Here is a 26779-nt window from a genome sequence, read left to right as displayed (position 1 = left end):
TGACTAATTACTTGTTTTTTTTCAAGTCCAATAAATGGTAAAGCTATTTATGAAAATTTTATTTGTTCAAATAATAGTCACATTTGACCTATCATTGTAAAGCTATGTTTATATCAAGCACAAATTTCTAATCAGAGATATTTTACGTCATTAGTTTGGAGAATACAGGCTGTTCTGTATTTATAAGTTTGGTTTTAGCCAAAACAATTCCTTCCAATAGACCTTGAATAATGCACATCATACTGAGAGCAAACTGGTTTATTTATTGCTCTTGAATTCAATGTGTGAATTGTTGTGCTTGATTCCTGCTAAGAGGACCCCCAATTAGTTTTGTACCATCCCAACCTTGAAACAGACAATACAATTTCTCTTACTTGAAACCTCAGAAAACTTGCTTGAAGACAAAACTCATTGTTTGATTTCAGACTGTGAATCGCCATTGACACAAGAGCAGTTGAATGTTGTAACTGAAGCATGTAACTTCGTAAGTAACTTTTGATCTTTGTATAGGCTACGTGTTAATAATGATATGTTTTTTCAAATATTCATCTTCCAGTGTTTTTCAGAACTCAGCTGAATTATACCTTAGGTCAGCGGTTCTCAAACACTAGTACAAATAAAATATATATTTTTAAAAGTCCCAAAAATGCTTTGTTACTAAGATAAATATGGCGGAAAATTGCAGATTTTATGTCAAATTGGCTGGGAAATCTGTTAGAATCAGATGTTTGTGAGTGCAGTGGTTATTGAAATTTCATTATTATTGAGATTTGTCAAAATATGTTGGAAAACTTGATGTTTCAACTTTGAAGGGATAAAACTTGATTATTTGTTCGATAAACCAGTATTTTAAATTGATAAGACTTGTAGAGAATTCAATTCTGGATATAAAATGGCCTGTCAAATAACTCACCCAAACCTAGATATCAGGATTAAAAGAACAGACAAAAACAGCAAAAATGAAAAATCATTTTGTTCTGTTCAATAGAATTCCATATTCATGAGATTTAGATCAGGTTTTAACAATCAAATGGGAAATCAAGTTTTTTTTAGCCCATCATGTCAAATTTGCATAAAATTTGTCCATTTTCATACCTGAAAAACTCATATTGGTATACCCATATACCACTATTATTTCATAAAATTGCATATTTTTCATAAAATATACAGATGAAATATATATATTTTCTATAATTAATTATTAATTCCCCTCCTAGTTCTCTTCTAGTGCCTAATATGTTTCCTTATCCTACATTTGAAACTTCTATCCGGCTTGACTGGCCTGTATAACAGGCTTTATTATCAGCACAGTTTAACTTTCACTCTTATACCACATATTAATTTTGTCCTTACTACAACTAAATAGGTGTTGTTCTAAAAGCTACATCAGGACCATCCTGAATGTCTGCTAATTTTATGAAATATTCTATCCACCATGAGTTCCTCATACCCATTTTTGGCAGCTATTTGCTTAATGATCCTTATCTTCTGACTAAAATTATTATGGTGGGTCAATGGTATAGTTGAAGCTCTATAAATCATAATATTGAAAGCAGCAAGTTTGTGGGAAATAGGATGACATGAATGATGAGGAATTATTAAATACCTTAGTAAGGTCAGTACAATACCTTTGATTCAGTTTTACCATGAAGTAGTAGTCTAATAATTTCTAGTCTTTATTCACTAGAGATATCTACCACAATATCATCTCAACTACTTATTACACATGAAGTAGTGGTTAATCTTTTGTTCCTCTTTCTAGCTTACTGATTGGGATCCTGATGAGTTTGAAGAAGAAGGCTCAGCTGGTGGGCAGTCTACAATTGCTTCTGGTGCAGGCCAATCTACCATCTCAGCTGGTGCTGAAGAATCTACTGGTGATGGGCAGTCTACAATTGCTTCTGGTGCAGGCCAATCTACCATCTCATCTGGTGCTGAAGAATCTACTGGTGATGGGCAGTCTACAATTGCTTCTGGTGCAGGCCAATGTACCATTTCAGCTGGTGCTGAGGAATGTACTGGTAGTGGACAGTCTACTATTGCTTTGGGCGCATGCCAATCCACAATTTCAGGTGGTGTAGAGGAATCTGCTGGCGGTGGGCAGTCTACCATTGCTTCTGGCGCAGGCCAATCTACCAGTGCTTCTGGTGCAGGCCTATCTGATGGAGAGAACATTAATGTAATGGTTGCCAAAAAAAGACAAGATGGAAAGAGGATTTGGGACAAAAGAGATTCTTGTATTTTTTGTGATTTACTAGTCACAAACTTCATAAGACATCTAACAAGGAACCATTCTGAAGAAATGAAAGTTGCCGAAATTTTAGCTCAACCCAAAGGTTCTGCAATGAGGAGATCTATGATCGAAAAGCTCCGAAAGAAAGGAAATTTCAATTATAACACAAACGTTCTGAGAGAAAAATCTGGTAATATTATTACCGTACAAAGACCAACTAATGATTGTAATATTGAAAAATATCTCCCATGCAAATTATGTCTGGGATTTTTTTCCAAAAATCGACTGTACCGACACATGAAAGACTGCAAAGAAAACAGTGGAAAAGAAAGCTCTAGGAATGCGCAGAGTGCAGGTCAAGCCTTATTGGTAGTTGCTAACTTTTCATGTTCAGACAGCTTGAAAACAAAAATTTTTCCTATTATGAGAAATGACAAAATAAGCAAAACTGCACAGGAAGATGAACTTATATGTGAATTTGGGTTGAGGTTGCTCAAACAACATAAAGAACAACATGTAAAACCAATAATATCCCAAAAGATGCGAGAATTAGCAAGACTGAAGATAGAACTTCTAACAAATAAGCCAACAGCAATAGACAAGTCAGGTAAAATTAAAAAGCTTCAAACACTTGAAGACTATTTAGACCCTGACTTTTACAATGATGTAGTTAAGGCGGTTAACACAATTGCCGGATTCAATGAAGAAAATGGTAAATACAAAGTGCCTTCATTGGCCTTGAAACTAGGGCACTCCCTTAGGAGCTGCTCCGAAATCATTGAGTTCAAGGGTACAACAACAAGTAACGAATATTTACGAAAGAGAGGAAAGAGGTTTCATCAGCTTTTACCCAAAATGTGGAAGTATGATGTATCTTCCAATGCATCAAAAACTTTGAGTACAGCAAAGTGGAATAAACCCACAAGAATTCCCCTTGCTGAAGATTTGAAACAACTTCATGATTTTATAATAAAAGAAGAAAAGAGTTTGTATGACCAAATGAAAAAGCTTCCTTCTGAAAGTGTATGGAGGGAACTAGGAAAAATATCTTTAGCCCACATCATTCTACTGAATAGGAGAAGATCTGGCGAAGCCCAAAGAATTGAGGTTGCTCATTACCTAACTATAAATAACCCCAAGACTACTTCTGACATTGACACTCTGTTAACAGAAACTGAAAAAAAATTGTGCAAGACATGGGCTAGATTTCAATGTCGAGGCAAAAGAGGCGCCCCTGTCCCTGTTCTCTTAACTGAAGGGATGAGAAAAAATATGGAACTGCTTATGACAACAAGGGACATAGCAAACATCTGTATTGAAAATCCATATTTTTTTGCCATACCAAGAACCAAAAACAGTTGTTTTCGAGGTTGTGATGTTCTAAGGCATTTTGCTAAACAGTCTGGTGTGCAGTACCCAGAGCTGATCAGGTCCACCAAATTGCGTAAACATGTAGCAACAATGTCTCAACTTCTGAATTTGTCTGGAAATGAGATTGAGTGTTTGGCTACATTTATGGGTCATTCTGTCAATGTTCACAAAGAATATTACCGGCTCCCAGACGATGTGGGCCAAGTAGCCAAAATAAGCAAGTTACTACTAGCTTTAGAATCAGGTAAGTTGAAAGAAATGAAAGGACAAAACTTTGATGACCTTCAAGTTGACATGGGCAATGATAGCTTAACAGAGTCAGATGCTAGTGATCATGAAGATGAGGGGACAAGAAGTGTTGAGATAAATGAAGATCAACCTTTGACATCTCAAACTTATGAAGCTGACTCAAACACTTCATCCCCAGAAAATAAAAGTGAAAGGCCTCATGATGGACAGTCTACCGTTGCTTCTGGTAGAGCCAACACTAGAGTGAAGAAACGTAGAGTTACTGTTGTAAGAAAGATGTGGTCCCAAGAAGAAACCGATGCTGTAGTAAGACACTTTCAAAAACATATAATCATGAAAAAGGTTCCAAACAAAGAAGAATGTGACCGGTGTTTGGAAAAAGAAGCTTGTTTGAGCAATAGGTCATGGTCTAACATTAAATATCATGTGAAAAACATGTTTAATAAACTGCGTTGAAATGCAATTAATACCTTAATCTGTGCATACATTATCAATTTTTTCATCAAATTCCCACAAATAAGAGAGCTTCAAACTCCTCCCAATTGCTTCAATTTCCTTCAAAGAAATTCTATTATTAAAAAACAGTTTTCCCTTTATACTGTTTCAACTTGTGAAGAACCTAACTATGAATGTTGTAGTTTTTAAAGCTTAAACTCAACTTCAAACTTATTCTAAAACAATATCTAAATATTTTTAGCAACGTTTATGCACGTGATGTCGAAATAAAATACATGATAGGCCTAAACCTTTTTTGCTATTAAAACTCCATAATAAATTTGATTTTGTATTATTTTCCATGTTCATGGAATGGTTTCTCTCATTCTATTTCATATATAATTGATCACATGAAATAAGGAACTCTGGTTATATAGTATAAAATACTTCTTATTTTGTCTACAAATAAACTAAACTATTGAATATGATTGTACAGTTAGCATTAAGATTATGATTATTACTTTTGTGAAGTGAACTAAAATTCCAACTTGTCTAGAAATTCTTACATAAGGAATGTGAAGCTTTTTTATTTGAACTAATTTGATGATGAATTTGAACATGTACTCTTAGTACATTCTATAAAACATTTGGTTTTGGATTATTTTCCACATTCATGGAATTGAATTTTTGTTTTATTTCGAGTATAATTGATCATGTGAGATAAGGAACTCTGGTTATATAGTATGAAATATTTCTTATTTTGTCTACAAATAAACTAAACTATTGAATATGATTGTACAGTTAACATTAAGATTATGATTATTACTTTTGTGAAGTGAACTAAAATCCCAACTTGTCTAGAAATTCTTACATAAGGAATTTGAAGCTTTTTTATTTGAACCAATTTGAAGATGAATTTGAACATGTACTCTCAGTACATTTTATAATACATTTGGTTTTGAATTATTTTCCACGTTTGTGGAATAGAATTTTTGTTTTATTTCGAGTATAATTGAGAATGTTTTATTTTGAGTATAATTATACATGTGAGATAAGGAACTCTGGTTATATAGTAAAAAATACTTGTTATTTTGTCTATGAATAAACTAAACTATTGAATATGATTATATAATAGTTAGCATTAAGATTATGATTATTACTTTTGTGAAGTGAACTAAAATCCCAACTTGTCTAGGAATTCTTACATAAGGAATTTGAAGCTTTTTTTTATTTGAACTAATTTGATGATGAATTTGAACATGTACTCTCAGTACATTTTATAATACATTTGGTTTTGAATTATTTTCCACGTTCATGGAATGTAATTTTTGTTTTATTTCGAGTATAATTGATCATGTAAGATAAGGAACTCTGGTTATATAGTATAAAATACTTCTTATTTTGTCTATGAATAAACTAAACTATTGAATATGATTATATAATAGTTAGCATTAAGATCATGATTATTACTTTTGTGAAGTGAACTAAAATCCCTACTTGTCCAGAAACAACTACATAAGGAATTTGAAGCTTTTCTATTTGAACTAATTTGATGATGAATTTGAACATGTACACTTGATACATTATATAATACATTTGGTTTTGATTTTCCACGTTCATGGAATGGTTTTTCTCATTTCATTTCATCTATAATTGATCATGTGGAATAAGAAACTCTTTTTATATACTTTAATATGGTTTATATGAAATGTTCTATGAATTCACTACCGTATGTAATATGATTGTATGTTCTATACAATTGTTTGTTTTAAATTTTCCATGAATTAACTATTGAATATGATTATATAGTTAGCATTGCCATCACCTATAGTTATAGTTATTAATGCATGTATTGTAATATGCTACCAGCACGTGGCTTTTTTCCTCTTCTCCTGTCAGGACTTGCAATTTATGATTTTTGATATCAATGTAGCCTTATATAGGCTAATATAGACTCTATTGTATTGTTTTGTTTTTCACCACCACAAAATTATACAAAACCAACCTCTTTTTTTGTTGTTCTAAAAAAGTATATACAATTTTTGGTGACTAAAAACTTTTTGGTGACTACAAATTTTATTGTGACTGACATCAGTCAGTATTTAGATTTTTTTGATTCTGATATAAATTAGAGCTGAAATTTTAAAAAAACTAAGATCCATTGTCCGCTGAAAGTTGAGTCTGGAGATCTAATGTTTTGATTTCAAATGAATTAATTTATTAGTGAAATGTTTATTTAAATTCAATTGTTTTTTTCTATCAAGCTTGAACTGATTTCTATAATAAGAATTTTATTTCACTATGTAAGCCGTTTTGGGTCATCCCGTGGCTTAATATTGTAACTTTATAATGTAGGCTATTATTATTATTCATAATTTTGATAATTAAATGAATATGGAATAAAATTGAATTTTTTTTCATTTATTTGATGGTGTCCAATCTTAATTAGTGATAATTGGAGTCCTACTTTATCAGATCAATCAATATCATTCATTGTTATAAGGAATAAAGAGGAAAGATTATTCATTCATGCTTATAAATTGAGATGGCAGATGGCAGACTACTCTAGTTCTATATTCTGGTACCCAAAAGGATGCCATAAGAGATTTTTAGTGGAAACTACTCACTTTTAAGATGGAATTAAAAAGAGTCCTTCAGCAATTCCATTGTCGCTATTTTATCCTCTACTTTAATTACTCAACATTAGATAGTGAACATTGGATATTTATTTTACTGATTATAAAATTTGATCAGAACAGTCAAACAGAACTTTTCTACAGTAAACTTTTTGAATAAAATGAGTGAAAGTACAATGTATAATGAGACATTCTCAACTCATCAAGTTTTTTTTTAGTTCTATCGATAGCCCACAATTATTCTCATTTTTTTTCTAACAGCGTTTTATTCAACTTGCTTTGGGGGTTGTTGGTCAGGTTGGAATTTTGTCAATTAATTTTCATCCACTTCCTAACGAGCTAGAGACTTGAAACTTTCAGAATAGATCAGAACCTGTTGACATTGCAACCTTCAATAGTTTTTATTATGATTCATTTTGTATTTAGACTAATTTTTAAAAAACTAAATTCTATATGGAGGATTTAATGTGTATAAAAAATCAAAATAAAGATTCATTCCATCAAAATAATAATTCAGTTTATTATAAGGCCAAGGCCACATGTGCAGCTATTTGCTGCAAATTTTGTCAGCACTGTGAAGATGCCCCCGCCCTGAAAGAGGTACAAAACTTATTCAGCACCAAGTTATGGCACAATTTTGATTGAAATCTGGACAAAGTGATTTTTGTATTATTATTTAAAAAACACCTTAGGCCTATATACTAATATAATGAAATGTTTCATGCAATGCAAATTAATCATATTTATTGATGTCTTTATAGTCAGAAATAATGTTGCTGATTAAAATTATATCTCATAATAATAATGATAATTGAATAATATCACACATCAATTAGTGGATCTCACAGTGACCATGTTGTATTGTTCAGTGTGTGAACAGTTTGGATGACAAGAAAGGGAAAAAATACGGTGCGCCTCTAAATTGCTGTTTAGTTCAGATCTGGCAACACAGGTATCACTTGGCAACGTCGCATTAGGCGGATCTGCTTCCAACCGCAATCAACCAAGGATGTGTATTAGTCGGATCTGCTTGTGACCGTAATCAAACAAGGGTGTGCTCTCCCCACCACTTTTCAAAGGTTGATGGATCTCACAGCGACTCACATATTGGATCTCGCAGTGATAGCACCCAACTCATTTTGATTATTGGAATAATGATAAAACAAAAGTGATTGCAGTGATGTAGAAGATTGGAACTACAAAAGTGTCAGGTATTTTTCCTCTAAAATGGCTCCTTCTGCTGGATCTCGTTCAGCTGGTGGAACACATGGATCTCAACTCGGCTTATAAACACGTATGTGTGTGTGTGTGTGTGTGTGTGTGTGTGTGTGTGTGTGTGTGTGTGTGTGTTGTGTGTGTGTGTGTTGTGTGTGTGTGTGTGTGGTGTGTGTGTGTGTGTGTGTGTGTTGTGTGTGTGTGTGTGTGTGTGTGTGTGTGTGTGTGTGTGTGTGTGTGTGTGTGTTGTGTGTGTGTGTGTGTGTGTGTGTGTGTGTGTGTGTGTGTGTGTGTGTGTGTGTGTGTGTGTGTGTGTGTGTGTGTGTGTGTGTGAACACGATAACTCCATTCCTAATTAACCAATTGACTTGAAATTCTAAACTTAAGGTCCTTATACCATGAGAATCCGACAATAAGAAAATCAATAAAATTCAATTCAAGATGGCGGAAAAAATGGCGGATAATTACTAAAAAACCATGTTTTTCACGGTTTTCTCGAAAACGGCTTCAACGATTTTCTTCAAATTCATACCACGGATAGCTATTTATAAGCCCTATTAACTGACTTGAGTCTCATATCTGGGAAAATTGCAGGAGCTCCGTAATATTCTTGAGAATGGGTTTATAAATAATGTTCTTATCAATTCACATGAGAATTCATATTCATCAATGATAAATTTATCATTGTTTGAAATTGAAATTTATGATCAAGAAAGAGTAGACATGTATTTTTACTGTACATCAACTCAGACATTGAAAATGTGCCTAACTAACCTGGGGAATTCCCGAGACATCTAACAATAAACGATTTGTGTCGGAGCAGTAAAGCTAGACAATAGAAGGGTTTCAGTGACACTTCTTCAGGTAGAAATAGCAAGTCTGGAACAATGCTATTTTGTACCATCAGCAGGGTTGCTAATGTGTGGGTAATTACCCAAATTGAGGGTATTTTTGAGTAATTTGGGTATTAATGTGGGTATTCAAATTTTGTGGGTAATTCGGGTAATTCCACCCATAGCAAATGTGTTATTTATTTTTTCCAATATGCAAACTGATTTTGAAACTATGGTTTCCTCCCGCTCTGGTAGTCATAATTTGAACTAGAGAGTAGTGACGTAGTGGTTTGGGCCTTGTTCTTTGTTCTCCAGTTCCAAGTTACTGTTCCTTTCCGTTTCCTTCATTCCAAGTTCCATCTTCCATGCGGTCACCATGTGGTTTATACTTACTGGTGTTTACTGTTTAGTTTAGCAGTGTCTGTGCGCGGCGTGGTTCACTTCTAAATATTTTATTTGTTGTTGTATTCTCATTTCGTGTGACAGTGATTGTTGGAATTAATATTTGCCTTAAAGCATTATTTTACTTATTTAAGTCTCGTGCCTTGTGAGTCTAGGCTTGTAGGTAGGCTTTGGGTAGCCTAGTAGACAGTAGTTTTTTGATTCCTATTCTTCAGTGAACTTTTTCTATGTAGTAATAAAGAGAACAGCAATAGATTTGTTAGTTTGAACAGTTTTAACAGTAACCAATAGTTAAGCTAGTTTCACAGTAATTTTTATTAACAATCTCTGAACTCTTTTCTTGGGATTGGGAGTATATATTTACCAATATGGAAAAATACCTGAGTTTTGGTGGTAAGCGAGCATCAAGTGGAACTGTAAGTGATAAATCGGCAGATGAAGATGAACCTGAAGCTGAACCTAGGCCTACCAACTCTTCATCTTCAAATTCAGGTGTTCTATCACAAGGCACTTCACTGCTACCAACAACTACTAACAAACTCAAACCTGAAGCAAAAGTTCGATCAAATAAATTTAACCCTGCATGGATGCAAATGCCCCAGTTCATTGGGTGGCTAAAAAAGTATGATCAGAAAAGGAAAGGACATGATTTAGCTTATTGTAAAGTGTGTAATTGTACTATTTCAAGCCACAAATCCGAACTTGAAAGGCATGCCAAGTCAGCAAAACATATTCAAATATCAAAGGAAGTGAGAGGCAACAAAGACTTGACAAGTTTAGTAAAAAATAAAGATCAGAATCAGGCAGTGAAAAGAGCCGAAATCAAGTTGGCTGGCCTCATTGCAACGCAAAACCTATCATTCAGTGTTATGGGCAATTTAATCCCTTTGTTCAAGGATGTTTTTCCAGATTCCCAAATAGCTCAAAATCTGTGTATGAAACGTTTCAAAGCTACAAATGTTGTGAAAAATTCACTTGGAATAACTTTTCAGGAACTTTTATTTGACAAATTACGTCCCAAGGGAAACTTTTTCTCAATAGTGATGGATGAGACCACCGATAGAAGCTCCATTAAGCAATGTGCTCTCACAGTGACATACATTGATGAAACAACTGGTGCTGTATAAACAAACTTTTCCTACAGTTACCCGAAAAAGTGCTCATTCCCGCATCAATTATAGTACGCAAAATACCCTATTCCCATACCCAGTTTGGGAATGTAGAATAGAGTACGGCAAAGACTTTGTCACACTCCAAATTTGCAACATAGCAACGCAAAATAGTTAACACGCTTTATGACGGTAGAGTGCGACAAAGTAAAAGAAATGTTGGTAAACCTGAATATGTCGCTGGCTGGAATATTCGTTAAACAGCTGATTAATGCCGCGAGATATTGAATCGGTAGTATCGTACAATTTGAAAGTTTACAAAGCAAGATAAAACGTTTAATCAATTTTTAATTATACAATTAATTCAACATATTGAAAAAATGAAAAGTGATAGTGATCAAGAGAACAGTACTCCAGAAAATTTAGCAAATTCAGTGTCATTGAATCTTCTACCGGAGAAGTCAAAGTTGAAATACGAACGACAATACAATGTATTTTGTGGATGGTGCAAAAAGAATAGGGTGAAGAACATTACAGAAAACGTTTTATTAGTTTACTTTTCGGAGTTGTCGAAAAAATTTAGTCCTTCTACTCTTTGGGGCATTTATTCAATGTTGAAATCAACAATTAGTGTAAAAAATGACTTGGACATTAGTCGCTTTAAAAAAGTTACAGCTTTTCTGAAAAAAACTTCTGTAGGTTACAAACCAAAAAAATCGAAAACTCTTACAAAAGATGAAATTGATACATTCATGAAAACTGCACCAAATGATGTTTTTTTAATGGAAAAAGTGGTTATGTTAATTGGAGTCGCTGGTGCGTGTAGGCGTGACGAGCTTACAAACATGCAAATAGAAGATATTGAAGATAAAGGGTCGATTCTAATTGTGAAGATTCCAAGATCAAAAAACAATAAAAGCCGTATATTTACAGTAAACAATGATGACGAAAAGGGCATAAATTATGTAGAGCTTTTTAGAGAATATGTGAAATTGAGACCACAGGATATGACAACTGGTCGATTGTTCTTAAGGTATAAAAAAGGAGTTTGCAGTAAGCAACATGTAGGTATCAATACCATCGCCAAAGTACCTTGTGATGTAGCTACGTTTTTAAAATTGAACAATCCAAATGATTATACTGGACATTGCTTTCGGAGGACGTCGGCTACACTTTTAGTTGAAGGAGGAGGAGATATCCTACAATTAAAACGACATGGAGGTTGGAAGAGCTCTTCTGTAGCTGAAGGCTATATAGAAGATTCATTACAAACAAAAATTATAACAGGAAACATGATTCTTGGGCAGAATGTTAACAAACAGACAACGGCAACAGTTCAAGCCGAATCACAAATGTCGTCTGCTGCTGGAATAGTTATAAATAACTGTACCAACTGTACATTCAATATAAGTATAACAAACAGTAAATAAACAAAACGTTTTTATAGTATTTAATGTCAATATTTTATCTCTATTCAACTTATCATAAACGATTTTTATGTGTGAGATGCCTATATTTTCAACTGGAAGACATTAGAAACATTTATCGACCATTCGCTGCCCCAAAAGAACAATGTCGTAACTGTCAAATTTTGAGATATTGGGGTTTTCAGCTCAATGGTATCCTATAGGCCTCTATAATATAGTAGAATAATGTCATAATTCTATTTCAAAAAATGGACACTAGAAAGCAGTTATGTCGTTGTTGGAATATCAGCTGTTTGGACACTATGTCGGAGGAACAACGTCATTATTGTCAGTTGGTGAAGAGATGTCGAACGGAGAGGTGTACAAGTGAAAAGATTCAAGAGCAACAACGACGTAAGTGTATTTTATGTCATTATCACTATGATAATTTAGAGGAACAATGTCGCAACTGCAGTGGATGACATTAACCATCACTATATTGGCTGAGATTTGAGTGCAACAATGACGCAAGTGTACTTTGTGTCATTGTTGCACTGATTTTTATTGATTTTTACTGATTTTTATTAAGTCGTAACTGTACTTTGTGTCATTCTTCCACTCAAAACCTCAATAATTATTATTAATAATGTCATTGTTGACTTCAATAATAATCTATTGGAATAGATATTGGCATGTTGAATGGTGGCCTATAAGGGCAAATTAGTCATTAACTTATTCAACTAAATTGAATTAGTGTTTTAATCATTACTTTACCTGAATATAAAATGAATAATATTTTATCTATGGGCGTATCAAAAAATTCCTTTTTCAGTTTTACAATCGAAATTGAAACAACTATCATTTCGAAACGGAATTTCATAACAGTGTCAGAATGAGAATTTTTCAACACCAGATTCACTTTTCGATACAGTCCACATTTCATTCAATGTTCGATTTCAAACATGATGAGGCTCTAATTATACAACCGTTGCATCAACTACTAATTATTATAGCCTTATCATAAGAGTTATTATTTTTAAAATTTCGTGAAAGCAGATGTATCAATAGGCCAATGATCCATTCTTTTTCAACTCTATCATTGCTGAGATTCAGAGAGATGGGATCAGAGAGCTGTATGGATTTATGGATCTTATAATTACTGATTATTATTTTCATAAATATTTTCTTCTCTGTGCAGGAGCAATAATGGGTGAAAGAGCGAAAAAGATAATGAGATTGGTGAAGATGATGGAGGAGAAGAGTGAAACTGGAAGCCGGATACCAGATAAAGAGAATTTACCAATGAATGAAGAGTATTTGCCAGTGAATGAAGAGAATTTACCAGTGAATGAAGAGGATTTACCACGGAATGAAGAGTATTTACCAGTTAATGAAGAGTATTTACCAGTGAATGAAGAGTATTTACCAGTGAATGAAGAGTATTTACCAGTGAATGAAGAGAATTTACCAGTGAATGAAGAGTATTTACCAGTGAATGAAGAGAATTTACCAGTGAATGAAGAGGATTTACCACGGAATGAAGAGTATTTACCAGTTAATGAAGAGTATTTACCAGTGAATGAAGAGTATCTACCAGTGAATGAAGAGAATTTACCAGTGAATGAAGAGTATTTACCAGTGAATGAAGAGAATTTACCAGTGAATGAAGAGAATTTACCAGTGAATGAAGAGTGTCTATCAGTGAATGAAGAGCATAATTACTCAAAAAGTGAGAATAATCAGACTCTTCCACCACAACAATCATCTTGTGAGAATCACAATGAATCTTCAGATTGGGAAATTGCTGAGGCTTGCACCACAAGAATCAATCTAAGGAGAGTGAAAAAAATTCAATACTCAGCTGCAGCTAATACTAGTGATTCTGACATATCTGAAAAACTTATGTCTTCAGGATCCAGTGATGAATACGGACCTTCAAGTGCCACTAGTGAAGACTCAAGTAAGCCTATTGATTCCTCTCTAGTCACACCCAATGACGCGATAGTTTTCAATAATAATGAAAATGAGACCTCAAATGAAATAAAAAAAGGTAAAAAAAGATCAAGAAATGTGAACAACTGGAAAAAGTGAAAAATAAACTACTCAAGAACTCAGGACAATCTTACACTTCAAGATCAGGAAAAACAGTTGAGGCTCGTAAGATGGGCCCTCCTTGTGGAGATGGATGCATTCTTTCTTGTTCAAAGAACTTGACAGAGAAACTGAGAACTGAATTATTCAGAAATTATTGGCAACTGGGTACTCTACAACGTCAACGAGATTTTTTGATATCATGCATTGAACCACTGATTTTGAAAAAGCGCCGCCAAACTTCAAAAACGCCGAGAAGACCAAACACTGCTTTTTATGTCATGGATGGGGAAAAGAGGATAAGAGTGTGCAAAATCAACTTGATTAATACCTTAGGAATTTCAGAGAGGACCATTCGTACCGTCATTGAAGCTAAAGTTAATGGAAATGGAATTGCACCTGCAGACGAAAGAGGAAGACATGAAAATCGAAAGAAGATACCTGAAGAGGTAGCAAATTCTGTCAGAAATCATAAAAATTCAGTACCTCGGATTGAAAGCCATTACGTGAGAAAAGACACATCACGAGAAAATAGATGGTGGGTTAACAATTGCAGAAATGCACCGAAACTATACTGCTGAACGTTTGGCTGCTAATAAACCAGTTGCCAACTATGATGCATTTTGTCGAATATTTAACACAGAGTTCAATATTGGTTTTTTCCTCCCTAAAAAAGATCAATGTGATCAATGTGAGGCGTACAAAAATGCAGAAGGAGAGGAGAAGGATAAGCTTGCAGAATCCATCAATGAACATCAGCAAGAAAAAGAATTAAGCAGGAAAGAGAAAGCAGCAGACAAAGACAGAGCTGAAAAGGGTGAAATCCAATTAGCTGTATACGATTTACAAGCAGTCCTACCTGTTCCAATTGGGCAAACATCAGCTTTCTTCTACAAATCTCGACTCAACTGCTTCAATTTATATTTTAAATGTATTATTATAATTACTCTGTTCATTCAGTTATTTACTTTCATTTCCCTATTACCATACGTAAGGAAAGTATTGCTTTCCAAAAATCAAGGTACCCCAATTTCTAAATTTCTATATGTTTCAAGATTCCCTGAGTTTTTTTGGGTAATAAAGTGTTTTTTGAGTATTGGTCTGTATGTGTGTGTATTTATGCTCACTTTTTTAAATTTTATTTCCTAAGAAGGAAATGCTGTCAACTGCAAGAGGAATACAACATTCAAGGTTTTCAGGGCATTCTGTAGAAAACCTTGGGGTTAGAAGGTCAAGTTTTTTTTATTGACTTTGTCCAATACTGCAGAATCGTTCCAAGAATCTTTCAGTTACTTTGGAATTATTTCCCTAAACGGTCTTCTTCCATTAGAAGTTACTGAAGATGACTATATAACCATGGTTATATTGTTAGGTTACTTTAAACTGAACTATGATGATAACTTATTGAAAACTGAATTAATGTAATTTCTCTATGTGGTAATACAATGCACAACGGTTAACATCACCAGATTGTTAGTTTCTCTCAGGTATTGACATTTTGAAGAAGGATTTTTGATGAACGAACAAAGTATGAATGTGAACACAAACGAAAATAATGTTAACCTATTGTCATATTAAATGTTTGGGAATTCTTTAGAACACATAAGCTTTGTATATTTTAGAGCACGTATTTCTCAAAATGTGTTGCATTGAATACAGTACTATTCAACACCGTTACAGCTTATTCCACCTCATCAATTCTATTCATGGACTTTAACATGTGACTCTCTGTTATATTTTTCCATTCCGTACGCCTTTTTGTTGTCATTCAGCAGATAACAGTTTTCTAAAGAAGCAGAACTCTGAATCTGGATGTACGCTGAGCATTATCATTGTCCACCTGCCTAACAATAAAATTCCTTGAAACGTAATATGAATTGGCTATTTCTTGAAAAGTAAAGGTCAAGTCCCAAAACATGAGTCGAATATCACCATCAAATTTCTTTATCATTCATTCATCTATCCATGTTTGGTTTAGTTCTCAGTTTCTATTCAATACAGTATCAGCTTATCTTTCTAACAGCTCTATTCCACCATACTCCGGCTCAAAGAAGGAATACTCTTTCATGTCCTTTTCAAAAATAGAGAATTATGCCAAATTTCAATTGCATTCCTCCTTCATTACAATCTTTCTAAGGATGTTCCCATTCTAGTTAAATACATTGAATAATTCGTTTTTTCATTCTGAATAAGAGCATAAACCAGAAAGTACAAGTATTATTGCAATTTCCATGAATGAATGAATATATTTCCATCAAATCAAACCTAATCTATTCTATTTATGATCGTGATCTGGTACTCTGTTAATATTCGATATCCTTTGGCCGAAGTTCCTAAAGGAGAAAAAATGATGATCATTTGAGAAACAAGAACAGTATACAGTATTCAGTATTCATTGTACTGCATCAATGAAATAAGACAAAAAAGACGAAATCAGACGGATAGTAGATTGGTTATAAGTAGTCAGGAGGTGATAATAATACTGTAGAAACTGGTAAGCTCCCCCGGGCGAAGAACTTGCTACTTTTAGGAAATTGACAAGAGATAAGATTCGTTTAGCTCTTCAAAGGTGCATTGTAAACATTGGCTCACTCAAAACTATATTGTCCTTTCAATGTGGATATTGCATACTTTGACTCTCTAGTTGCAGGACTTCTTAGGCCTATGTTTTGGGCTATGAATACAGCGACCACATCATACCAGTACAATTTGTACCATGTGGTTTCTGTATGAATAGGCCTTTGTCCTATTAAATAGGAAATCTAATTATAAATCACAAGATATTTTGAGGTTCCTTTGTAGATTCTGATGTTACAGAACAGTTGGCAATAAATAAGAGATTAAAAATAGTAAGCAAGAGTAGCATTAAAGTAAGCTATAGAAACACTGAATAAGAAACTGATGATATGAACTCAAAAAATCAATTATACGAACCTATGAACTGCGTAGTGGATGTCTATATTGACTAATATATGTTATGCTATAACAACTTACCAGGTATTTCGGAAATGAAAGGGTATGATTAATTCAAGTCTTAGTCAGCATGTAAAGGTGTACCTGTTGATATCAATTTATTGTTATAAATTAAAGTCGTACCTCAATCATTATAAAGAATTGTATGCTATAATGAGTGAATCAGCATAGCAGGAAATATGGTGAGACCCACCTAGTCATATAGGAAGATGGTCTTTAACTCCAAATTGAACAAACCCATTGTCCCAGTTGCACAAAAGCCTGTTGAATTTTAGTCATGATTAAATGCCAAAAGAACCAATCAGGTCAGTCTTTTTTGAAAAGAAGGCGCCTCTTTTCATAGCATTCAATCATGGTTAAAGTTTGACAGGCTTCTGTGCAACCGACCCTACACAGAGCTGGATGGCTACATGCTGGCTGTTGTTTCTCCATCTCTTTCTATTCAATACCATTTCCTATCTTCTTCCTTGTCTCTCAGTTCAATGGCTACTACTTCCTCGAAACAATGGCTTTTGTATAATTCATGAGAGAAGAATTGAAATAAATTCAGAATTATCTAACTTTTTACTGGATAATTTTATCAAAAAAGCTAAAGGAATAAGACGTTCAGAAAATTAATCTGAGTTGAATGGAAGAGAATGGTTAGAAAATAAGGGAAATGCAAGTTGATTTATTTTAAAAATATCAAGCGCACAAAAAGGTTAAAATGAATCATTTTCTAGGCTACAAAAACTTTCTAATCCTAAAAATGTCCAACCCAAAACTTTTATCACTCCAATTAACCCATTTATGCCCACTGATCCCAAATGGGAACAAGTCATTATTATTGTTGTGGTTCCAATAATACTAATAGGGAGGGAAATTTTATGAATCAGATATGTTGTGTTGGCATTACTGCAGACACCCACCATTTTTCAGCATTATTGCATCAGTTTGTGATGAGTACAAGCACGTCGAAGTTCATTACTTTTGTCGCGTCATGGCATCAAATGAAAAGTAAGTTATATTTTTTTTCTATTCATGTAAAAATTGATAATTTTCATTCTCAATTATACTCAATGTATGTCTCTACCAATAACAGGAGCCAGATCTATAAATTTACATCATATTTTTCTTTCACAGTCATTTGAAATTTGATGTTCCCAAATGGGAACAGTGGGCATGAATGGGATGGTGTTCTGAAAAAAATATTTTTTTTGTTTCAGTCTCTCATTATTCGAAATTGAGGAAATTTTGGCACAAGATGATTTCCTGGATGCACATATCACACTCATTCCTCCCGAGGATATTCTCTCAGAAGGTGACAGTGGTGAAGAAGATGAAGTAGATATTGACCGCTTGTCAAAAAAGCAACTTCTATCCCACGCTGAAGCTTCAATGAGGAGAGTCACAGAAGAAGGTATTAGAACTGAAATCATCTCTTCTGAACCACAACCTGCTCTAGAAGACTTAATCTCTCCAAAATTACAGGCTAATCTGTCTCAAAACTTAGTGGCTGGACCTTCTCGAGATTCTCAAGCTAGACCTTCTCGAAATTCCCAGGCTGAACCTTCTCGAAATCCCCAGGCTGGACCTTCTCGAAATTCCCAGGCTGGACCTTCTCAAAATCCCCAGGCTAGACCTTCTCGAAATCCTCAGGCTGGACCTTCTACAACTAGCAGGGATTCATCACAGTCAACAGGTGGAACAGCTGGTACTTCAGTGAAGATGAAAAAAACCTATCATTGGGTTGAGAAGGATATCAAAGCTTTTCAAGAGAAAGAATATGAATTGCCAAGCTGGTTACAAGAGTCAGATGGTGAACCGGTTGAATTATTTGAACTCTTTTATGATGATGAAGTTGTAAATCATATCTGTGACTTTACTAATCTGTACGCCCTTCAAAACGGTGAGGTAAATTTGAATTTTGGTCCTGAAGAGTGTAGAGTTTTCATTGCAATTTTATTAGTAAGTGGTTATTGTCAGGTATCAAGGAGGCGTATGTATTGGGAACAAAGTCCTGATGCCCATAACAATGCCATTAGTGAGGCCATGTCACGGAACAGATTTTCCCAAATAATGCGTTATCTCCATGTATGTGATAACAACAAATTGGATAAGAGTGATCGTTTTTCTAAAATTTCACCCTTGTGGAAAATGCTGAATGAGAGGTGGCTTCAATATTTCATTGGTGAAACAAATTTATCTGTTGATGAATCAATGATTCCGTATTTTGGGAGGCATGGAGCTAAACAGCACATGCATGGTAAACCAATACGGTTTGGTTATAAGTGCTGGAGCCTCTGCACTCGGTTGGGCTATTTGATACAAGGTAATCTTTACCAGGGTGCTAAAACTGGGAATACAATCCCAGAGCTTGGGGTTGGAGGATCTGTTGTTATGGATTTGATTGATAAACTACCGGCAAAAAGCTACAATTTGTTCTTCGATAATTTTTTCAGTAGTATAAAACTTGTGGAGGCTCTGAAAAATAAAGGGGTGAAGAGCACTGGAACAATCAGGTCCAATAGGGTAGAGAGGGCTCCAATAATTGATGCAAAAATATTACGCAAAAAAAGTAGGGGATCAATGCATCAGTTGACGGACGAAAGCTCTGGTATTACATTGGTCCAATACCATGATAATAATATTGTAAATTTCATTTCTTCCCAAGCAGGTATTGAGCCAAAGGGGAAAGTAAAACGCTACAGTCAGGCATTGAAAAAGTTCATTCACATTGATCAACCTGCTTGTTGTGACCTGTACAATACGTACATGGGCGGGGTTGATAGGCTAGATGAAAACATTTCAAAAATGAGGATAAACATCAGAAGCAATAAATGGTACTGGCAGCTTTTTAGTTTCCCACTCAATGCCTCCATGAACAATGCTTGGCAATTGCATAGGTGGGTTAGAAAGAACAAACCTGAACAACTTGACCTCCTTGCTTTCACACGACAGATATGTATGTCATATCTACAGAAATATTCAAAAAGATTGGCTCTGGGTAGGCCTTCACGCATAGTGCAAGCTTTAGGAGCAGTAGATAAGAGGGTGACGGATCATGTACGATATGATGGTCTGAATCATCACATTGTTCCAAATGAGAGACAGTCAAGATGTGCACAATGCAAGAAGAATGCCCGCGTGAAATGTAATAAATGTAATGTAGCACTTCATAATCATTGCTCTATGATTTTCCATTCAAAATGAAGAGATAGCCTGTACTGATGAGCCTATGCATTTATTATCATTTTCTATTTTCATCATAATGCTATATTGTTTGCTATAATTATTTTGATTATTATCTATCATTATCCATTATTATCTATCATTATCTATTATTATCTCTTGATTGTTTATTGAAGATTATTATTATTCAAATTGATGATTTATATTGTAATCTATATTATATCCATTTTTTGTAATTCATATTTCTCACACACTGTTATAATCAATAAATATTCCAATAAACAATCATAATGTGAGTGTACAAGTGCTTTTTAACCTACTCTCCAATCATATTTGGAATGTGTGTACTCTATAACTTCACCACCCCTTTCGTGCCCACTGTTCCCAAATGGGAACATCGATTTTCCAGGTCCCTGAGAACTTTTTGTGATAAAAATTAATGAAATGGCATTTATTAGGCATAAACCAAGTTATATTCATGGAAAATACATGATTTTGAAAGGAAAAAATAATTTGGGCACAAATGGGTTTTAAACATTGTGTGGTGCAAGGGGGCACAGCCCTCAAATCTCAGATCAGCACAGATCTCAAAAAAGGTGGTTTTACATAGGTACAAAATTATATGCCTGATTATATATAGTAATTGTTAGAGATCTTTCAGGTATAGTTTTCAAAAACACAGTAAAAATATTTTTCAGGAAGAATGTTTATGTAAAGTTGTTGATTTTTCAAATCAACTTCCTAGATTATATAAAAAGGTAAATTTGTTCATTACTCTAAGCATCATACTATATAACCTTCTTCTATTCTCTGAAGCTTATTAATTTTGTAACTTTTAAATTGTTTATAACTTTAAATTCTTGTAACTTTGAAAGTTCAGCATGTAAAATAGAGAGAACAGCATCTTTCCATCCTCCAATTGAGTTTCGTCAACAAAGGTGGTCAAGTCATATACATTCCAGTACTTGGATGATGGTCCCTGAACGTATTTTCAAGTAATGGGAATCCATTACTACTGCATTATGCCTCCTTCATTGACAAATCTAAATATTTATCCATCTTCTATCCATCTATAAGACGAGATGGTGTCTGTCTTTCTGTCTGTTTGTATGTGAGCTCATCACGCTAGAAATACTTGACTGATTAAGCTGTAATTCTTCACAAAGATGATCGTTCTGAAAATCCTATAAGGATAAGCCCTATCTACCTTCAAAGTTCATATGCTTTTTTTATGAAGGAACTTTCAATTATTTGGTTTTCAACAAATCAGAAGTTATAATCATTACAAAATGTATTTTGTCTGGAATCGCAGTAGGATGTGTCCTCAACTGTCGTCTGCTGCAAGCGAGTCTCTAATTTTTGTACAGGGCCGACAGTCGAGACCACCGACATTCGAGGCCAGCGACGGTAGAGGACTCCTGAAAAAGAGGCCTCAAATGTCGTCTGCGTTAGGCGACAGTTGAGGCCTCTCCAATTTTTGTACAGCCCCGACAGTCGAGGCCTACGACCGTAGCCTCTACTGTCGCAGGCCTCGGCTGTCGTCGGTCTCGACTGTCGCGCCCCCTATAAACTAATACTAAAAAAATCAATATTTTTTCATCAACCTGTTCTAACATCGAAAGTTCATTACTTGTCGACTTTACTCAGTCAATGATATCAGTCATTTGTTTTTGTTTACATCTAATTATGAGATAAAGATTATTTTTGAGATAAAGAGATATAGAATAATTTATTTCATATAAATATGACTGAAAATTTGAGCTTGATCGACTTAGTTGAGGATTTTATTGACGATTCTGGGTCGGATGGAGAAATTGATGATTCGGGCAACGATCCTCACTACAATGAAGGAAACGAAGGTAGTCGAAATTTCTTTCTAACCTATATATAATCATGTAGTTTTTCTATGACAGAATTGATTGATTAAGATCTATTTCAACGTTTTAATGTAAATGAAAATGTATTCCTTAATATTTGTCTTCTTTTTGTTCTGTTCCCAGATTATGAAGAAGAAGCGATCGAAATAAGACCAACAATATCAAATACCAGTAGACCTAAAACTGCAGGAAATTCACGGAAAAGGAAACGGAATGATGCTGATTTGAGACAGGATGAGGGATGGAATTCGGATGACAATCTTCCAGATTTGCCAGTTTTTTAAGAAATCTGAGGGGTTAGGTCTGACTTGGATGAGACCTCTTCAGAGTTAGATTGTTTCAATTTATTTTTTTCAAAGGAAATGATAGAAAATATAAAAGTGGAGACAAATAGATATGCAGGGTGTACCATAATTATGATAAAACTAAGGAGGCAAAATAAATTAAAAGAGCATAGTTTGTGGAGCAAGAGGCATGGTGTCAGTAGAGGAGTTGTAGGTACTCATTTTTCTCAATAATATTACACATTATATTATATTATGATTCCTGGGTAACAGACACTTTTTTAAGTACACCTTTTCCATCTTCCATCATGAGTGGAGACCGTTTCAAATCTATTCTGTCAATGTTGCATGTAAATAATAATGAAAAATATATCCCCAGAGGCCAGCCTAACCATGATCCAATTTTCAAATTGCGACCTCTCTTTGACCATTTGAGACAATCATTCTCACAAGCATTTGCTCCAAACTGCAATTTGACTGAAGATAAAGGAATGTGCGGCTTTAGAGGTCGCATTTCTTTTAGGGTCTACATAAAAAATAAGCCACAGAAATATGGCATCAAAATGTTCAGTTTGTGATGCATCATCAACAGGTTACTGTCTGAATTTTGAGGTTTATTGTGGAAAAGGTTATGAAGAGGCTGGTATTATCCCACTCAGGAACAGATTACAAGAGTCTTACTACGAATAAGGTCATACAGTTTATATGGACAGGTACTACACATCTCCTGCTATATTTGAATATTTGTGGGTAAATAAAACTACAGCTGTTGGTACATGCATGCCCAACAGAGAAGGACTTCCAAAATAAAGTTTATTAAAGAAGCCCTTGGTGAGAAATGAAATTATTTACAAACGGAAAGAACATCTTCTTTGTTTGTAGTGGAAAGATACCAGGGATGTTATAATGCTGTCAACATGTCATAAAGCAACCTCATCAGAAACGCTTGTGCGTGCACGAGGTGGACCAAAATCGATCACAAAACCAGATGTAGTCTTGAACTATAACTTGAACAAGACTGGAGTTGATAGATCTGATCATTTTGTTGGATATTATCCCTTCAAAAAAAGCAAATCAGATGGTGTAAATTTTTTTTCATTTCTTTGGGATGGCTATTTCAAATGCATATAGGCCTATTTTGTACAAAAGAACAAGGGATGATAATGAGAGGAAAAAATGTTCATTGAAAAAGTTCATCATACAACTGGGAAAAGCCTATGTTGCAGAAGGCAACAAAGAAATTGATTTCACTGTAAAAAAACCTTTCAATAGACAGTGGAAGACACTTTACAGATAAAATTCCAGCAACTGAAAAAAAGGCAAACCCTGCACGAGTATGTAAAATTTTTACAGAGAAAAGCAAAAAAAGAAACAGGGAAATCTTTGAGGAAAGGAACTGTTTGTTGGTGTCCTGATTGCGAAGTAGCTCTATGTATGCCAACATGCTTCAAAATGTACCACACACTTCAAAATTATGTATAAGCCATGTATGTATGTATGTACTCATGCACAAAAAATATTGGTTATTTTTAATTCTATGAATAATATTGTGTTAGTCATCATTATGTATGAGAGTATGACTAAACTACTATTTTCTATATTTTTCTTTTCTCTAATTAACTGTTTGCACTTGATACAATTAAGTAAAGTAAAGTAAACCGGTAGTGTTTTAGAAGCGAAATCACCCAGTAGCCCTAGAACTTCTGCAGATGTTGAACAGATCCGTGTTTCATGTGTTCGGAGCCCAAAAAGTCATTGGCCAGACGTAGTCTACAATTAGGCGTTCCTAAAGGTACAGTCTATGATGTTGTATGTAGAACAATCTCATTTGCTCAGTTGGGGAATGGGGAGAATGGAAGATATGAGAAATTTAAGTTCTATTCAAAGAGGTTTTAGAGTTTTTGGAGTTTGAAGAAAGTTTTATTGACTTCATGCTAATATTATATAATTTTGTCATTTATGTTTCAGTATCGTAGATTTTGGGAAAAAAAGATACTGATTGATACTATGAAAATAGATGATTGTATTCCAAATAAATAGATCATTAACAAAGAGAGGTGTTAGTATCCCAATAAATCAGAAAAACTGGCTGGCACAGTAAGGACTGTCACTGGCACAGTCACAAGTGTAGCTGAAGACTAAAAAAATTAGGTGTGTTTAGCCTACTAGATATTCTTCCCTCGGGCTCCTCGCGGACCACTTCCAGAGCTTTCGCGGGCCACTTATTGGAAACCACTGATTTAGATAGATATGCAGAAAGATAGATTTCAATTTAAATGTATTTCCTCATCCAATTTATTGGATCGAACTTCCAAAAATCTAGTATCAATGTATTTTGAGGCTCAATTGAATATAACATTTTATGAAATATTTAACCGTGATTATGTGCTGGTTAAAGACGTATTGACTTCTCTGATTGATTCTCTTCAGTCCTGAGTACCCTACCCATAACATGTTCAATAGCTGTTGATATATGAATTTCTATTTGCAATACCACGAGCAGTGGTTAAGATTTGAAATATCACTAATTTTAAATAAATTAATAGTTAAAGGTTATATCTTTTTCAATTGATTATATGTTTATTAAATTCATCAAGTAGTACGATGGCTAAAACTATTGGCTCTTCCACAGTTTATAAGCAGTGTTGTGCTTTACAATATTTTAGTTAGACTTATTGGCTGTCAACTAAGGTCCGAACCGTATAACTTGTTACTTGGATTCTCTCCCACTATAAGGGTCCCTGCTGTAGACAGCTCTCTCCACCATTCGACTAGTCTAATCTAGACTTTCAGCTGAAAACTCATCAGTCTCCACCCACTTCATTCATTGAGAATTCTTCAATTCGTCATCTAGGCCTGCGCTGAAGGCCTTATCTTTAACGAAAATAATATGATCTCTTTTCACCCTGTGCTTCAACACGTTGTAAGAGACTGCTCCAAAAATGTCTAATCGCCCTCGTGTTAGTGCTGCAAAGGTTGGTCAAGGTGTAGCTCTAAGAACTCAAAGCAGAATGCTGGTGAAGAGATTGAGAGACTATTTTGAACAAGAGAAGAGAAATAATGGACCACTCATCCCAGTTCAAAGATTCGTGGATAGAGTTGCTCAAGCATTACAAATAAGTAGAAAAACTGTTTCAGCTGTATGCAAATCGACAACAGAGGTGACGCCAGGGAAAAAAAGGGTACGAAAAGAGACAGTTTCGAATCTCGACAAATTTTCTGAGATTGTAGTGAAAAATGTAATTTATGAAATTTATAGAAATCGACTTTTGCCGACTTGCTCAAAAATATTAAAAATTTTGAAAAAGAGGAACAGAGAGTTGCTCAAGAGTGTTGTTTTTGCTCAAGTTTGGGTGTTGTTTTGCTCAAGAGTGGTGTTTCTGCCTTCAACATCTATGAAGGCAGTAAAACCACGTTTCTGAAAATTTTGAATAGAATGGAGTTCAAGTGGAAGAAAATAAACAATAGAAAATGTTTAATGGAGAGATCAGACATCGTGACCCTTCGTTCAAATTTTCTTCATAAGAAGTTGAATTTTCTTCTGAAGTTGAGATTAGATATTTTGTTTTTCTAGATGAAACATGGGTAAACGCTGGTCAGATTAAGACGAAAGCATGAATGGACATGACACCTGCAAGTAGTCGAAAAGAGCCAACTGGGAAAGGGGGAAGGATAATTGTTCTACATGCTGGAACAAGTGAAGGTTTTGTAGAGAATTCATTGATGGTGTTTCCGATCAAAGAAGAGGGGTGACTATTATCAAGAGATGACAGCAGAAGTTTTCAAAGAGTGGTTCATTTCTCTGTTGGATAAGATAGAGCCACACTCAGTTATCGTGCTTGACAACGCTCCCTATCATTCAGTCCAGAAAGATAAACCACCATTGCAAACATCGTTAAAAAAGAAATGACGGAATGGCTCACAAAAAATAAAATTCAATTGGAGGAGAAAGCAACAAAATATCAACTTTTAAAAATTGTTAACAATTGGTAACAAGGCCAACAAAAAAGTACGAATTAGATGAACACATAACAGCAATCCACATCACTATTTTGATAATGTTTGACCTATTTTTACGACCTCTGGAAGGAGGTTTTTAGTAACACAAATTATATAATGATTAACATAAAGTTGGTGACAGAATTCATTTAATATTTCAAAACATTAAGGACCGTATGCAGATGTTCGGTTTAAACTGCGTCTAGAGTGCACGTGTTAAACTTTTTTTCACAGAAGTTTGATTATTGAGATCATGAATAAAACAAACCGGTATGCCCAGGAAAATATACAGCTTCATACTCCATTGAGAATAATATCTATATGGAGGTCATAGAAACCAGTAGATCTGCCAGAGGAGAAAGCATTTTTTGGCGTATTAATAAAAAAATATGGGAATGAATGCAAAGCCAGAAATGACTATTTTTCCAATCCAATGACTATAAATACTTTTTTAGTGACATCAGCCGTTTTTCAAGAGATTTTTTTCAAAACAGA

At 34.5% G+C, this 26779-nt stretch overlaps 2 protein-coding genes across 6 annotated transcripts in view; one reads left to right on the top strand and one right to left on the bottom strand.

The window, feature by feature from the left end:
- Positions 1-26779, bottom strand: part of LOC120350882 (protein ANTAGONIST OF LIKE HETEROCHROMATIN PROTEIN 1-like) — a 121774-nt gene that overhangs the window by 82139 nt on the left and 12856 nt on the right. For 2 of the 5 annotated variants that reach the window (XR_005571078.1, XR_005571083.1), the window contains one exon: positions 1664-7515. The exons of 1 other annotated variant lie outside the window; for it this stretch is intronic. The gene's annotated coding sequence lies outside the window, so the exon portion shown is untranslated. Of the gene's footprint in view, positions 1-1663; positions 7516-26779 lie in introns of those variants that run through there. 2 more of the 5 variants (XR_005571080.1, XR_005571084.1) reach the window with 1 other exon arrangement.
- On the top strand, positions 17738-20648 carry LOC111056116 (piggyBac transposable element-derived protein 3-like). The gene is made up of 2 exons (XM_039425951.1): positions 17738-17949; positions 18159-20648. The coding sequence occupies exons 1-2, from the start codon at positions 17831-17833 to the stop codon at positions 20143-20145; spliced, it is 2106 nt and encodes a 701-aa protein (XP_039281885.1). The 5' UTR covers positions 17738-17830; the 3' UTR covers positions 20146-20648.

This window comes from Nilaparvata lugens, chromosome 1, assembly GCF_014356525.2.
Source record: "Nilaparvata lugens isolate BPH chromosome 1, ASM1435652v1, whole genome shotgun sequence".
NCBI classification, from domain to species: Eukaryota; Metazoa; Arthropoda; class Insecta; order Hemiptera; family Delphacidae; genus Nilaparvata; species Nilaparvata lugens.
Note: the sequence above shows the minus strand (reverse complement) of the source record. Positions and strands in the feature narration are given on the sequence as shown.

What these genes read in the sequence shown, in the direction of transcription:
- LOC111056116 (XM_039425951.1), top strand. Translation starts at nt 17,831, where the DNA reads ATGTTGTGTTGGCATTACTGCAGACACCCACCATTTTTCAGCATTATT. An exon ending in GTCATGGCATCAAATGAAAA is followed by an intron (nt 17,950 to 18,158) that starts GTAAGTTATATT and finishes TTTTTGTTTCAG; the next exon opens with TCTCTCATTATTCGAAATTG.